This window comes from Moschus berezovskii, chromosome 24 (genome assembly GCF_049115385.1).
Source record: "Moschus berezovskii isolate FMDL1 chromosome 24, NW_MosBer_1.0, whole genome shotgun sequence".
Lineage (NCBI taxonomy): Eukaryota > Metazoa > Chordata > Mammalia > Artiodactyla > Moschidae > Moschus > Moschus berezovskii.
In genome coordinates, this window is record NC_142483.1 from 34,970,190 (window position 1) to 34,985,034 (window position 14,845).

General features: G+C 40.2%; 1 protein-coding gene across 4 annotated transcripts in view; it reads left to right on the top strand.

Annotated features, from left to right (window-relative positions):
* The window catches only part of CHL1 (cell adhesion molecule L1 like), a 232,825-nt gene that overhangs the window by 163,025 nt on the left and 54,955 nt on the right, over positions 1-14,845 (top strand). For all 4 annotated transcript variants that reach the window (XM_055414340.2, XM_055414348.2, XM_055414345.2 and 1 more), the window contains 2 exons: positions 4,206-4,390; positions 12,616-12,747. In XM_055414340.2, coding sequence (XP_055270315.2) covers positions 4,206-4,390; positions 12,616-12,747 — 317 coding nt within the window. The remainder of the gene's footprint in view (positions 1-4,205; positions 4,391-12,615; positions 12,748-14,845) is intronic.

Sequence of the window (14,845 nt, forward strand, 5' to 3'; positions counted from 1 at the left end):
TCACATCAGAACGAATGAACCAAAATTTTTTCACACCTAAAAGTTTTGTAAATCCTCCAAGAAAAGACTTCACTTGGTCACCTCTTGAAATTGTGATGCTTGTTGAGTAGCTATCATAAGTCTGTGTAAACAGGGATCATCTTATTTAATACCTGATCATACAAGATTGTCTCTTTGCTATCATCACCCTTCTTTACCACCACATACCCATCCCTGTCATTGGGAATACCGTGGGAAAATACGTCCCACCTTCCTAGCACCAGAGTTTATATACTCAGTTTGTAAACTAAGGGCTTTTTATAGCTGGTCATCTGGTTCATGGACTAGAATTTGAAATTCATACTCATTCATTGTTCAGTGTGTATTCTGAATGAGTGGTTTTAAATTGGACTGTGAACAAAAGGAGTAGAATTTAATGGTTTTATAACCCCTAAGCTTTGTAAATTTCTCTTTCCATTCTGCAACATATTCAGGTTGCTTATCTGTCTTAAACTGCCCAAGTATATTGCCATAGAATAATTAGATGTGCAGTGACATGGCCTCTGTTCAGGAATTTTATCTCTGTATTATGTGAGGAGATGAAAGCATCAGGTTCATTTGGATCATGTTGGTAACTGTCTGCGTTTTTGCTCTTACTCATACGCATTTATAGTGGTAGAAATTACATTCTTCCGTGGTTCGTCACTATTCTTGGTTGGCTCTTTGGGCAGAGAGAACATGTCAGTAACTCTTTTCTGTTTCCCACAAATGCCATAACTTACCTCTTGAGTGGGCTGCTGCCAACTGCATGGATGGTCTTCAATATAATAGACTCTGTGGGCTTTTCAGAAAATGCAGTGTCATGAGCCAATAGAGAAGAAGCGAGCACTGACGTGTGTTGTCTTTGGGACTTGAGGATTCCTAAGGCCTTGTCAGAGAAGTTCATCTGAAGGATTTTCTTCGTAGTCATCATGGGTTTAGATCGAGAATCCTATCGGTCTAGTTCTCTTCCAGGTGAATGTGATACGTTGTAAAATTTTTAGAGTACTTGAAAAAAAATGTATTCTAAGAAGTTTTATTTTAAAATTTAATTTATTTAATTATTTCCTTTTGACAGTGCTGGGTCTTCATTGCTACACGGACTTTTTCTCTAGTTGTGGCGAGTAAGGGCTCTTCTAGTTGTGGTGTGCAGGCTTCAGGTGTGTGGACCTCAGGCTTCAGTAGTTTTACTTCCTGGGCTCTAGAACGCCAGTTCAATAGTTGTGGTGCTCGGGCTTAGTGGCTCTATGGTATGTGGGATCTTCCCAGACCAGGGATTGAACCCGTGTCTTCTGCGTTGGCAGGCAAATTCTTTACCACTGAACTACCAGGGGGGCCCTCTAAGAAGTTTTAAACCACGAACCTTCTTCTGTAATAGGTATAATGAAGATACTGTCCTCTTCATTATGTGTCAGGCACTGTGTCTTGCCCTTTACGTACAGTAGCTCATTTTATCCTCACCACACGCATCTCATGACTTGTTCCTATTGTCGGTTAGGCAAGTACAGGCCGGAGAGTTGACTTCCCTTCTCTACACTTAGTGTGCAGTGGAGGCTGGGATTCCATCCTGTCTGTCTCCAGATCCCGAAACTACCTCTAAATTTAACTTCTTCAGCATATTTCAACCAAATGAACTGTTCTGTTCAGTTAAACGCAGAGTAGACAGAGGATGGCATTGTGCCTGAGTCTAAAGGAGTTGGATATAGTAGATGTTTCAGAAAATGGCTAGTAATAACGTGGATACTATTAAGTAAAATGGGAAAGCTTTCAGAGGGAAAGGTTGAGGGGTTCAGATTCTATAAGGTGGAAACTAAGAATGGCTAAAAAACGACATTGTGAATTTCATTCAGAAAAGTGTTCGCTCCCCAAAAGGAGTGCAGACGGTGAGTCCCTTGGTGGAAAGAGCACATTCATGGACCACTTCACACTTACTCACATCCTGTAAAAGCTTCGTTAGGCTTAAAGGCAAATTCCCTCTGCTGACTACTGGGCTCAAATTTTCTGTCTTTTCTCTGTTTTGTGAATTCATGGGTTGAAGCTAGATACAATTCTCTTGCAAACAAAGGAAGTTTAAGAATTAAAGTTGGCTGGGCAAGGACCTAAAGAAAACTTTGACATGATGGTATGGTGTGGATTTATGTATAATAATAGGTTAAGCATTATATTTTCCTTCGAAAATGTATTGTTCAAGTGCTGTTAGTAAATGTTTACTAAATTTTTGAAAAAGAAAAGAAAAACATTAGCAAGACAATAGCTGGACGTTCTTGCAGTGGTACAGATGTGTCCCCAGATGAATTTGTCTCATATGATACTTATTAGATAATCATTTTAACCTATTCTTTCAAAGAATAGGTATTAGAAGATTAGGCTGGTTTCCAAGGACTGGCAAAAAGAAAAAAAAAAAAAGATTTTACAGCACGTGAGATGCTTGTACCATTAAACCATGGGCTCACAAAAATCCCCTGATTTGGAGGAACTAAGGTCCAGAGCAGCCTGCACTTTGGCAAATTGCCGTTTTGACAGATGGAGTGCAAAGCAAGCAGTTAGGAGGTATGGGTTATACATCCTGTTGGTGGTGTGCTCAGGAAGCGCTAATACACTGTCGTAGCCACCTATCTGAGCATCCTTACTGTTTCCTACAGAAGTCAGTAGTATGTCCTGTATTTTAAGCCTGGTGAAATGAACGGTAGTGGTGGTTCCAGACAAGTACTTGTGCAATAAGGGAAGAGACTAGTCGTGTGTAAAACTCATCATTTTTACCTCTATTTTTTTTTTTTGCATAGTAACTGAATTATTTTAACCATTGCCTAATAATACAATTTAAGAAAACTGATGCAAACAGTATGAATTGTTCACTTATTAACTAGTAACTAATTAATTTGCCTATAAGCATATATTCTCAGAGTTCATGGTTAGGAAGGGGAAAAAAAAAGAATGGGGAAAGCACAAATAAAATAGAAGACACGGATCAAAAGAACAAGTTTACTCAGACAATTTCAAGTTCTAACGTGTCATTTATTACCCCAGTGACTTTAAGCAAATTAACTTCTTGAACTTTAGAATCCTCACTGGTAAAATGATGATAATGATGCTCCCATTTAGAACATACTCAGTAACTTTCAGGTATAAGTGATAAAAAGAAATGTAGTGACAAGAAAAAAGTCATCAGTAAAAACAGCAAAAATACTTTTTTCAGTCATACAGTTCAAGTGAAGAGGAGGAAAAAAAAAATCATCCATCAGTTAAAATCAGGCATCACTGTTCTTCATATCATTTTTAAATCACAAAAGTCATAGAGCGTCCCACTTCTCCACTTGTCTGGTTTGCATTCAAAATTTTCATTTCAAAAATCCCAACAGATGGGACTTTTCTGTTTTTAACCTAGCTGGCTTGATTCCTCATTCTTGTTTTCCACCCAGATAAGGTGGAAAATGTCATTGTGTTGGTGTATGACAAGTTATCAATTTGGGATTTGTTTTGTTCTTGCTTTTATCATTTGTTGTTTATATTGGGCAATCTAATTTTTCTCAGCAAGAGAGATTTGGTTCATTCCTTGATGCCTGTATTCCCTACTAGGGTGACAGTCTGCCTGGGTGACCCAGCCTATGCTTCAGAGCCCACCTTGGCCTAGAATGTGCTATTCCCCAGTCAAGCCAGTACACTGGGCACCCACATTTGAGTCTTATTTTCCAAGGCAGCCTCATCAGGATTAACAGGGGTGTCACGGCTACCCTCTGCTGAGTGTTGGGTCTTACTTTATGGTGTTTTTCAAACTCATATGGGGAAGAGGGCTGTTATTTCTGGCCCCTTCTAAACCACCCACAGGGAGATAGCACACTTGAAAAACAAACCTTGTACATTTCTGTGGGTCCAGTCAATCCATCCTTCATCTAACCACCCGTATTCAGCACTTCCATGGAGCTAGCCCTCTTAGTAGAGGAAACAGAAGATTTCTGAAGAGGTAGCCCATTAAAGGAGCTTGCAATGAAGAAGACATGATCCAACCCTGATCTTCACCATGGATGGTGGATGGTGGTATGCAGGGCTGTGCACTGGGAAGGCTGATGTTTTTCAGTGGAACTCTTCAGTGACCTGAAAGTAGCGCAGTGAGGGAAATACCCTGTGGATTTCTTTATATTTTATTTTTCACTTTAAAAAATGTTTACCATTTATGTATTGTTTCACAGACCAACTCCACAAGTTGATTGGAACAAAATGGGAGGCGATTTACCAAAGGGAAGAGAAACAAAAGAAAATTATGGCAAAACTTTGAAGATAGAGAATGTCTCCTATCGGGACAAAGGGAACTATCGCTGCACAGCCAACAATTTCTTGGGATCAGCCACTCATGATTTTCACGTTATAGTAGAAGGTACATTTCCCATGTTGATTTATTTTTCTATTATTTAAAAAAGAAAAGGTGAATTCATATGTATAGTCAACCTCAAATGCATATATATTAAAATGAATAAGCTGTTTCAGCATTTAATTGTAGATGAGCAATGGAATATATTAGACTTCAGTTAATCAGGTTTGTCATTTATCCCACGAAACCACACAGAAGGAACAAATAACAAGAAAAGATCTCGGGTTAGGGATTGAACACAGATGACTTTGACTGTTTGGTCACTAAACCTAATCTCTTATATCATCTTATTATAAGAAAACATTTACTGTAATATGTGTGTAACACTGCATAATATGAAATCTTAAAAGAATAAAGCATTACCATCATAGAAGTATTATGATAGGCCTGAGAGAAGCTTGGAGTTTCCCAGTCCTGGCATGAACTTCCTGGGTCCTTGCCCAATTTACTTCACCTTCCTGTATCTCCATTTCTTACCAATGAAATGAAGGAGTCAGACAGATTTCTGTCTTATCTGTTTCCTACTTGGGGGAGCTCCATCTCTTGGGTTCAGATGATATTTAGTACGTTGCTGATGGGGAAAGGAAGATAGTATGATGTAAGCGTTATTTCTCTGCCAAAAGGTGCAAAGAACACGTTATATTCATGTCCTCTTTCTGTAAACTCAAGCTTTTTGATCTACAGAGCCTGGTATGTTGTTTGTTGTATTCACAGAAATAAGTAGGCAGTGATGTCACCATTGAAAAAGAAGGTGAGCCACGGTATTAGTTATCAGGGCCCTGGATGCTGGACACATGTAAAGGTTACCTAGTCATCCAGTGAATTTGATTGATGCAGACCTATTTCTGTGGTCCTGATAACACTGCAGTTTTTATGTATGATTGGTTGACTGTACAGATCAAATTAATGGGATGATTACTGCATTTGTGCTTTTTTAGTGCTGTGCAGGCTTAACTATTGAAAGAAATTATCTCCTTCAGGTTTCTATTTAGTGAACTAGTGCTCTGAGGCTTTCATGTATATTCCAATGAAGTTTCCCTCTTAAAGCTTCATTCTGCACAAGGCATACCTAAGTAAAGGCCCACTGTTTTAATTAATGGAAAAAAGAAACTCTCAGATTCAAGTTATATTAACAAGTAAATGTTAAGATAACTTTTAATCACGTTGCTGTTTGGAATAGTGGCATATTTCCAAAACCCGTCTCAGTGTGGGCTTCCCAGGTGGCAATAGTGGTAAAGAATCTGCCTGCCAGTGCAGGAGATGTCAGAGATGCCAGTTCATTCCCTGGGTCGGGAAGATCCCATGGAGAAGGAGAGGGCAACCCACTGCAGTATTCTTGCCTGGAGAATCCCATGGACAGAGGAGCCTGGCAGGCTACAGTCCATGGGGTTGCAAAGAGTTGGACAGGACTGAAGCGACTTAGCACATCTCACAATGTGTGTGATTAGTTAGGAAGAATGGAAAACCAGAGATGAGAGTGTCATTTGCCTTAGTTCAACAAAAGCAAAACCTGTTATAAGAGAAAGCCTGTTGTTATGCATAAATATCAACAGTTGCCAATAGTGACATATTCCTCTGACATTATTCACCAAGGAATTCAGAGAGGAAGAGTTTGAGAGATTTTTTCCGTAATTTTAGTCACTGTTTGATGCCTCTGCATAATACAGCTATACTATTCAACAGGGATGTTTTTCTGTAACCCTCTCCCCTCTGCCCCCATCCCCATCCCCACCAAGACATACCCATGAACCTGACAGGTCTAATTGTTAGCTGCTCTTACTCCAAGTTGCTGACTATTAGAAATCCTTCCAGATGGCTGGAACATCGCTACGGTAGCTGAATATTTTAACAATCTGGCCACGGGTTTCTTGACTGTGAGACTGAAGCTTTCAAAAGAACTGCAAAGGTTGCAAAAAGAAAAAAATAAATCAAGGATGTAAAATTAATTATGCAGTTTAAAATGTTGACTATAGGGCTCCAAAGGAATATAGGTTTCCTGAACAAATTGTCCTTGCTATTCATAAAACAGCTATTAGCAGTATTGAGATGTAAATAATGTTTTTATGAGGGACATTTAATCCTTTATCCTTAATGAGAAACTACTAAATGTGCCCTCAGTATGTTTTAGGAGTTTCTCTTCACACATGCAAGTGAAAAGCAAGCCCAGCTGAAGAAGTCTTTCTTTTTTCAAAGTGTGAAGGCAGTGAATACATCCTTCATTAATCATATGGATGGATAAGTTCACTTTCACTCAATTTTATTCCGCTTTCCTGCACTTTCTTCTTTCCCTCACTTTGTCTCTTGCTTGGAAACTAATTAAATAACAGGATTAGTCATATGAGAAAAAAGCAATGTTACTATAAACTTTCATAATGTGGCCCGTTCCGAAAACATCCAGTGTGCTTAAGCAAAAGCACGTATTTTACTGTATTCTCTGTATCTGTGATATTTGTTCTTTATTAATATAATAAACACAACTAAAATCTGTCATCGCTAGTTGGGGAACTAAAATCTCACAAGCCCGCCACACTCCTCTGTCCATGGAAGTTTCCAGGCAAGAATACTGGAGTGGGTCCCAGTGGGTCACTGACCCAGGAGTCCAACTGGCATCTCTTTCCTCTCCTGCATTGGCAGGCAGATTCTTTACTGCACCACCTAGGGAACCAAAATGGCATCTAAAATTTTCTAAATACAAAAATCAAAGTATGATCACAGATGTGTTTCAACTGCATCCAACTAACAGTGTTTGTGTTGTAAACTTTTGCATCATGTAGGGCTTTTGAAATTTAGTAAGTGTAGTAGGCAAGTTCCGTTCCATTCCGTTCCGTCGCTCAGTCATGTCCGACTCTTTGCGACCCCGTGGACTGTAGCCTACCAGGCTTCTTTCTCCGTCCATGGGATTCTCCAGGCAAGAATACTGGAGTGGGTTACCGTTTCCTTCTCCAGGGGATCTTCCTGACCCAGGGATCGAATCTGGGTCTCCCGCATTGGAGGCAGATGCTTTTAACCTCTGAGCCACCAGGGAAGTATTTATACATAATTATATAACCATAATTGTGCTGCATTTTAAAAAGATGTCATGAATGCAAACCCAATTCAGTAATCGACCTATTTGAGAAAGTCTCGTTTTCAAGTAACAAATCTACTTCTAAAAAGTTGCAGTGAAATCCAAGTTTGCTGCACCTAGTAATTTTTGATCTGTTAGAATATAGATATTTAATAGCAATCTGTTACTAAGAAAATAACCTCTGTGTTGTATATTTCATAGGTACCAAGTTTTCTGTTTTGTTTTCCTTCTAGTGATAAACATCTCTAATTAGCTTGCTTATTACATTGTAAACATTCAGACATTTGCGTCTCAGTTTTGAGCATTGTGAGAGAAATTTATCATCTTATTTTTTTGTTTACAATTATGACTAAATGAGTAAAATTTCAACATAAGTCATTTTCATCAGTTATCAGAGATTTTTTATGGATGATAGATGAAAGACTGGGAGTCAGTGATGATGCTTTCTCTCAGAAATTTCCATTGTAATCATTCTGCCTTCTCTCTTAAGCCTTTTTCCCTTCCATCCTTTCAAATAGGTCTTACCTGTCAGGAATACAGTTGCATGTTCCAACCTTTGAAAAAATCTGTTCTGGTGTTCCTGCATGCCCATAGCCTCATTGCAACCACCAGATATTTCCTGTCCCCTAGCCAGTATCCTCAGGCTCACTATGGTACCTACTGAGTCATTTCAGTTCAACTTAAAATTACACCACACACATCTGTGTTCCTTTGTGCCAGTATCAGGGAGGAAGAAATTTTCCTTTTTCTCCTGGCTCATCTACGAATTAAATTGGCATGAGACAGATTAACAGGAGAAAATGAAACAAAAGGGTAGGAACATGTAAACATGGGAGCAAGCCAGGAGAACTGAGTAACTCAGCAAAAGGGCCAGAGCATAAACACCATCTTCAGCTAAAGACTAAAGAGGATGTCTGGGGCTTCAGAGGAGAGGACAGCATCTCCAAGAAAGACGAGATGGAAGAGCCAATGTTGGATTTGTCTGTGTTTGCAGGGCCAGGCAGACAGGAGGACATAGAGTGGACTCTAATGTCTAGGCCCTGCAGTTTCCCCCAAAACTTAGCCCATGGGATTCTCCAGGCAAGAATACTGGAGACAGTTGCCGTTCCCTTCTCCAGGGGATCTTCCTGACCCAGGGATCAAACTTGGGTCTCCCGCATTGCAGGCAGATTCTTTACCATCTGATCCACGATGCTAGCCGTTCTTGGTACATATTTCTGCTTTATTCCAGAAACAGGCCTTCTAACTAAACTATTTTATGCAGTTAGTGGCGAGATCGGAGTTTCTTCCTGAATCTTTTGGGATTGATTATTTTCAGCTCAAAATAATCTGCATGCCAAAGAGATGTTTTGGGGTGGCAAATTTTTGCTCCCCTATACTAAGCAGAGGAGATGTCAGAAAGAGAGCAATTCTGCCCTGGCTTTTCACAGATCACTCACCTACGTGATATAGTGTAGGGGCTGTTACTGCAGATGCCAGTGGTGAAAATCTCAGCCTGGGCAGGTATTGAGAGCAGTGTCGCAACAGACCCAGGAAGAATATGCTTTTAAGAACAGGCCTGAAGTCCCTTTCAAATTGCATGACCAAACATACCTTTGCTCAGGACTAGCTTACTTCTCCAGGAGAAATAGGGATGAGAAGCATAAAATCAAATGTCTAAGCATTTGTGGTGTTGGAGAAGACTCTTGAGAGTCCCTTGTACTGCAAGGAGATCCAACCAGTCCATTCTAAAGGAGATCAATCCTGGGTGTTCATTGGAAGGACTGATGCTAAAGCTGAAACTGCAATACTGTGGCCACCTCATGCGACGAGTTGACTCACTGGAAAAGATTCTGATGCTGGGAAAGGTCGGGGGCGGGAGGAGAAGGGGATGACAGAGAATGAGATGGCTGGATGGCATCACCGACTCCGTGGACATGAGTTTGAGTGGACTCCGGGAGTTGGTGATGGACAGGGAGGCCTGGAGTGTTGTGATTCATGGGGTCGTGGAGAGTCAGACACGACTGAGCGACTGAACTGAAGCATTATAAAGAAAGCTTATCAGAAAGGGTTCAGGTGAAGTTTAGTGGGGGCTTCCCAAGTAGCTCAGTCATAAAGAATCTGCCTGCCTCTTCAGGAGATGTGGGTTTGATCCCTGAGTTGGGAAGATTCCTGGAGGAGGAAAATGGCCACTGACTCCAGTATTCTTGCCCGGAGAATTCCGTGGACAGAAAAGTCTGGTGGGCTACAGTCCATGGGGTCGCAAAAGAGTCAGACACGACGGAGCAATTAAACGACAAGAGCAAAGTTGATTGATGATTTCTAGTGGATGTGCACAGATGGTCAATGTCGGAGAGCTTGCACCTGCAAGTACAAAACGAAAGTTGGTACAACTGTTTGGCCTTTGTTCCTGTGATCCAAATTAATGAAACAGTAATGAGTGAGAAATAACACCACATTTACTTGGGAGTCTCCGTGCTTCTCACTCAGGAGGTCTGCTGGTCCATGGAATGGCAAGAACAGAAAATGAGGTTTCTTTTACTGGTGACCCTGGGTGAGTTGAATGACTTCCCCAAAGCTCAGTTCTCTATCTGTAAGGTTAAAGGGTTGATTAAGATGGTCATTTAAGCACCTTTTACCTAAGATCTGACAGTGTGTGCATACTCAGTCACTGGGTACTGTCCGACTCTTGCGACCCCATACACTGTAGCCTGCCAGGCTCTTCTGTCCAGGGGATTTCCCAGGCAAGATTACTGGAGTGGGTTGCCATTTCTTTCTCCAGGGGATCTTCCTGACCCAGGAACTGAACCTGTATCTCCTGCATTGGCAGGCAGTTTCTTTATCACCGCATCATCAGGGGAGTAATATCTAACAGTAGTATATCTTAATACTAAAGGATTAATGAAATTTGTAGGATGAGACTAGAAATAGACATCTTGATTTTATTACTCAGAAAGATTTAGAGAAGGGTCATCATTACATGAAATCCTTTATTATTTTATTGAGATATAATCGACATATTACATCATTAGTTTCAGTTATCCAGTATAATGATTTGATGTTGGTATGTATTATAAAGCAATCACAAGTAGTGTAGTTTATATCCATCACTACATAATTTTTTTTTTCTGATCAGAACTTTTCAGATATATTCTTCAGTTCAGTTCAGTCTTAGCAACTTTCAAATAGGTAATACAGTATTATTCATAAATTATAGCCATCATGTTGTATATTACATTGCTGTTATTTCTTTTATTTTTACATGTTCTAAAAGCAGTAGTCTTAGTTTTCTACTGTAAATAAGAAATCTTTCATGGTTTTTCTGTAACTCAAGTGTTTTATTTTACAGTGGTATGAAAAGATCAGAAGGAAGTAATGATGTAAAAATGTAGACATACATACAGAAGTAAAACTCTCCACCTTAAAAGGTTATATGCAGTTTATAATTTGGACTGCTTCATTTTAAACTATATGAATAAACATTTACATAGTGTAGATTATGAACACACATACTTAACTTGGAATTTAACAAGTCTGTATCCTGTCGAATAATTACAAAGGCATGTCTCTTGCTCAGACTTGAACTTCCCAGGGATATTTGTATTTCTTTGTTTTTCCTGGTGAGTTTATGGACATTTTTCCTCACATAATCCCCCTTTTCCTCCTTTTTTTGGTAACAAATTCTTCAAATGACATTTTCATTTTACACATATATGTATCTTAAAGACTTTCCTTTTTGACTAAAAATATAAATCCAAAACTGTCTTGGGGGAAATAACCAAGCAACACTTGATGGGAATTACTACCTGCAGGTATTGTGCAATTTTCTCTGAAATCAAATTATCCAAACCATCCATACTTTAATATGAATCTTTTATTCGCTCCTGACATAGTAATATACTTAAGGTGACAAAACATGACAGTGATGTTTGCACTTAAAGAAAAATGTCTCCTTCTATACTGAAATACCACTTAGCATTATAATATTGGCATATTAGGGCATGGAAGGATGCAAGTAATTTGAGTATGTCTTTTCCTCCATTGTTTTGAGGGCAAAATGGTGAATGTTGTTTTTAGGATTCCTTCTCCTACCCCCTTGCAAAAAGGATTTATCTAGGAAATAATGTTTTCCAAATTCCTAAGATGGACTTTTGGATATGGACGTATAAAATGCTACAAAGTCATTAATTAAGAAGTATTTAAAATAATGGCTGAATGTTTTAATTTCATTAAAAAGTTTTCAAAATATGTTACTTGAAAATCAGCCATTTTGGATGCCTTGCTTCAGCCTGAAATAAGCTGTGGTCAGCACTCAATAAACTTCACCCTTCCTTCATTTTTCTGAAATGAGATAGATACTGGTGTAGCTAGATAAAGTTGAATGTAGATAACTGTTTTTAGTGTGTTGATTTTACTATACGTGCTAAGATTCCAAATTACAACACACGCACACTCATAAAAACGCATACCCACACACAAACCCCATTCCAGGCAAAAACAACGCCTATCTTACCTTGCTGCTAAGTCGCTTCAGTCGTGTACGACTCTGTGCGACCCCATAGACGGCAGCCCACCAGGTTCCCCCATCCCTGGGATTCTCCAGGCAAGAACCCTGGAGTGGGTTGCCATTTCCTTCTCTAATGTATGAAAGTGAAAAGTGAAAGTGAAGTCGCTCAGTCGTGTCCGACTCTTAGCGACCCCACGGACTGCAGCCTACAAGGCTCCTCTGTATCTTACCTTCAGTTCAGTTCAGTCGCTCAGTTGTGTCCGACTGTTTGAGACCCCATGAATCACAGCACGCCAGGCCTCCCTGTCCATCACCAACTCCCGGAGTTCACCCAAACTCACGTACATCAAGTCGGTGATGCCATCCAGCCATCTCATTCTCTGTCGTCCCCGTCTCCTCCCACCCCCAATCCTTCCTAGCATCAGACTCTTTTCCAGTGAGTCAACTCGACGCGTGAGGTGGCTAAAGTATTGGAGTTTCAGCTTTAGCATCAGTCCTTCCAATGAACACCCAGGATTGATCTCCTTTAGAATGGGCTGGTTGGGTCTCCAGAGAAGACTTAATGTGAAAGAGTTTGTTGTGTCTGCCATCTGCTGGTGCATAATGGAAATGCAACCCTTAACATTTTTGGACCTTCTAAAATGAAACACTGATGGGAGCTCTTCACTTTATTTCCAGAGCCCCCTCGCTGGACCAAGAAACCTCAGAGTGGTGTGTATAGCACTGGTAGCAGTGGTATCCTGTTGTGCGAGGCTGAAGGAGAGCCTGAACCCACAATCAAGTGGAGAGTCAATGGCTTACCAATTGAGAGTAAGTGAAAACCCCAATTACGAGGCAATGCTGAAGGCAGTGTTTGGCTGGGACACTTAATGGTTAGACACCCTTGTTATGGCTAACGTGGAGTTGGTAAGTGGTCCTTACGGTCAGACAGATCTAACCAGAGAACCCAGAATTGTATCTTTCAAAGTAATTTATGCTTACATTTATGGAAAAGCCATAAATACTATTTGGCCATTATATTAGTTATAAATAAGACAACTGAATGGCATAGAGGATGCATCCAAGGAGGAAGGTTTCTCTGCCTGAGAAGGAACAGGTATAGGGACCCAGTGGTTGAGGGTGCAGCTGAAATTCAGGACTTACCTTGGATCCAGGCAACAGTAACTCCTCACTGGGTTCTGCTCTTTACAAGGACCCGTTCTGGCACACCTGTCTCCATAATCTGAGAAATCCACAGGGCCAAAGACACGTGCAAAGCCTGAACCTGGCTCACTGCATGTTCTCAACCAAGCTGAGTCCCCAAGACCAGAATAATCCCCTGTGCAGTCAGTCAGCTCTGAGACCTTCCCAGGTGGGCTTGGCGTGGAAAAGCAGAGAAGGGCCTAATCTCCACCATGTTCTAGCCTAGGGCTCTAAGAAGTCCCAAATCCTCAATTTGAACCTAGAGCTCTGGTCATTTTGAATGTCTTTGTAAAGGTTGGATAATAGAACAAGTCTTGTTTGTCAGTTGATTAGCTTAATTTAGAGCATTTACATGGGGCTTCCCTGGTGGCTCAGAGGTTAAAGTGTCTGCCTGCAATGCAGGAGACCCGGGTTCGATCCCTGGGTCGGGAAGACCCCCTGGAGAAGGAAATGGCAACCCACTCCAGTACTCTTGCCTGGAGAACCCCATGGATGGAGGAGCCTGGTAGGCTACAGTCCATGGGGTCACAAAGAGTCAGACACTACTGAGCGACCTCACTCACTCAGAGCATTTATAATATTGAGACATATGTGTGATGCTTTTGTTAGTTCCTTTTGCCTTGGACCCACTCATATCAGGGTGGGCATCATAGTGACATGCGGATCTAGGGTCCCAACCAGGCTGTGCACTCAAGCTTGGGGAGATTGATCAGGCAACCCCAGTACAGCTGGGAATCTCCTGAAACTTAGGTTTTTAATTACAAAATGGTGCTAATGGTAGTTGATTGTAATTGAATGAGATCAACGTAGTCTGCCATCTAGGATAATGCTTATCTGAAGAATATTGTGACAGTTTATAAACTGTGGATCCAGAGGGCCTATGTTTGCATTCAGGCTCTAGCATTTCTGTCTGTGTGATCTGGTGTATTACTGTGCTGCATAGCAGGTAGTGTGTATGTCAGTGCTGTTCTGTTAATTCACCCCACTATCACTGACCCTCTTTAAACTTGTTTTATCGTCAATAAAATGAAGATGAAAATAGCACTGACCCCTGGGATTGTTATGTAGATTAAAGGAGGCACACATAGAGAACGCTTATCACAGGGGCTACCACACAAAGAATACTCCCAAAATACGGTTCAGTGTTGCTTTCACATAGCAAATACTCAGGAAACCTTAGTGCTTATTACTGTTATTTTTGAGAAACACATCTGTTTTCTTTTTCTTCATATGATCATAAGTACAGTGTCAATGATAAGCAGATAAACTGACTGAACACATTTGACGATGAGATCGAAAATTAAAATAATTATTTTAAAATACCTATTACATAGGCTTGGCTATTACTCTAGAATTGCTCAAATAACAGTATGGCCGTATCTACTCTTTCAGAAAGTAACTAAACAAAATTACTTTCAATTCTGAAATTGTTATAGCTTTCAATGTGCCTACTTATTTAAAATACAAATACTTTGGCAAAACATTGAACAGTTCTGAAAGTTATTTTTTCTTTCCTTTTTATATTGAGATATGCTTTATATTAAATTGAGGTTTACAGCATCATAGTTTGATATTTATATACATTGCATAATGATCACCACAATAAGTCTAGTTAACATCTGTTACCTTACAAAGTTTCTTACAGAATTTTTCTTCTTGTGATGAGAAATTTCAAGATCTACTCTCTTAGCATCTTTTTTTTTGGCCATGCTATGTGGCTTGTGAG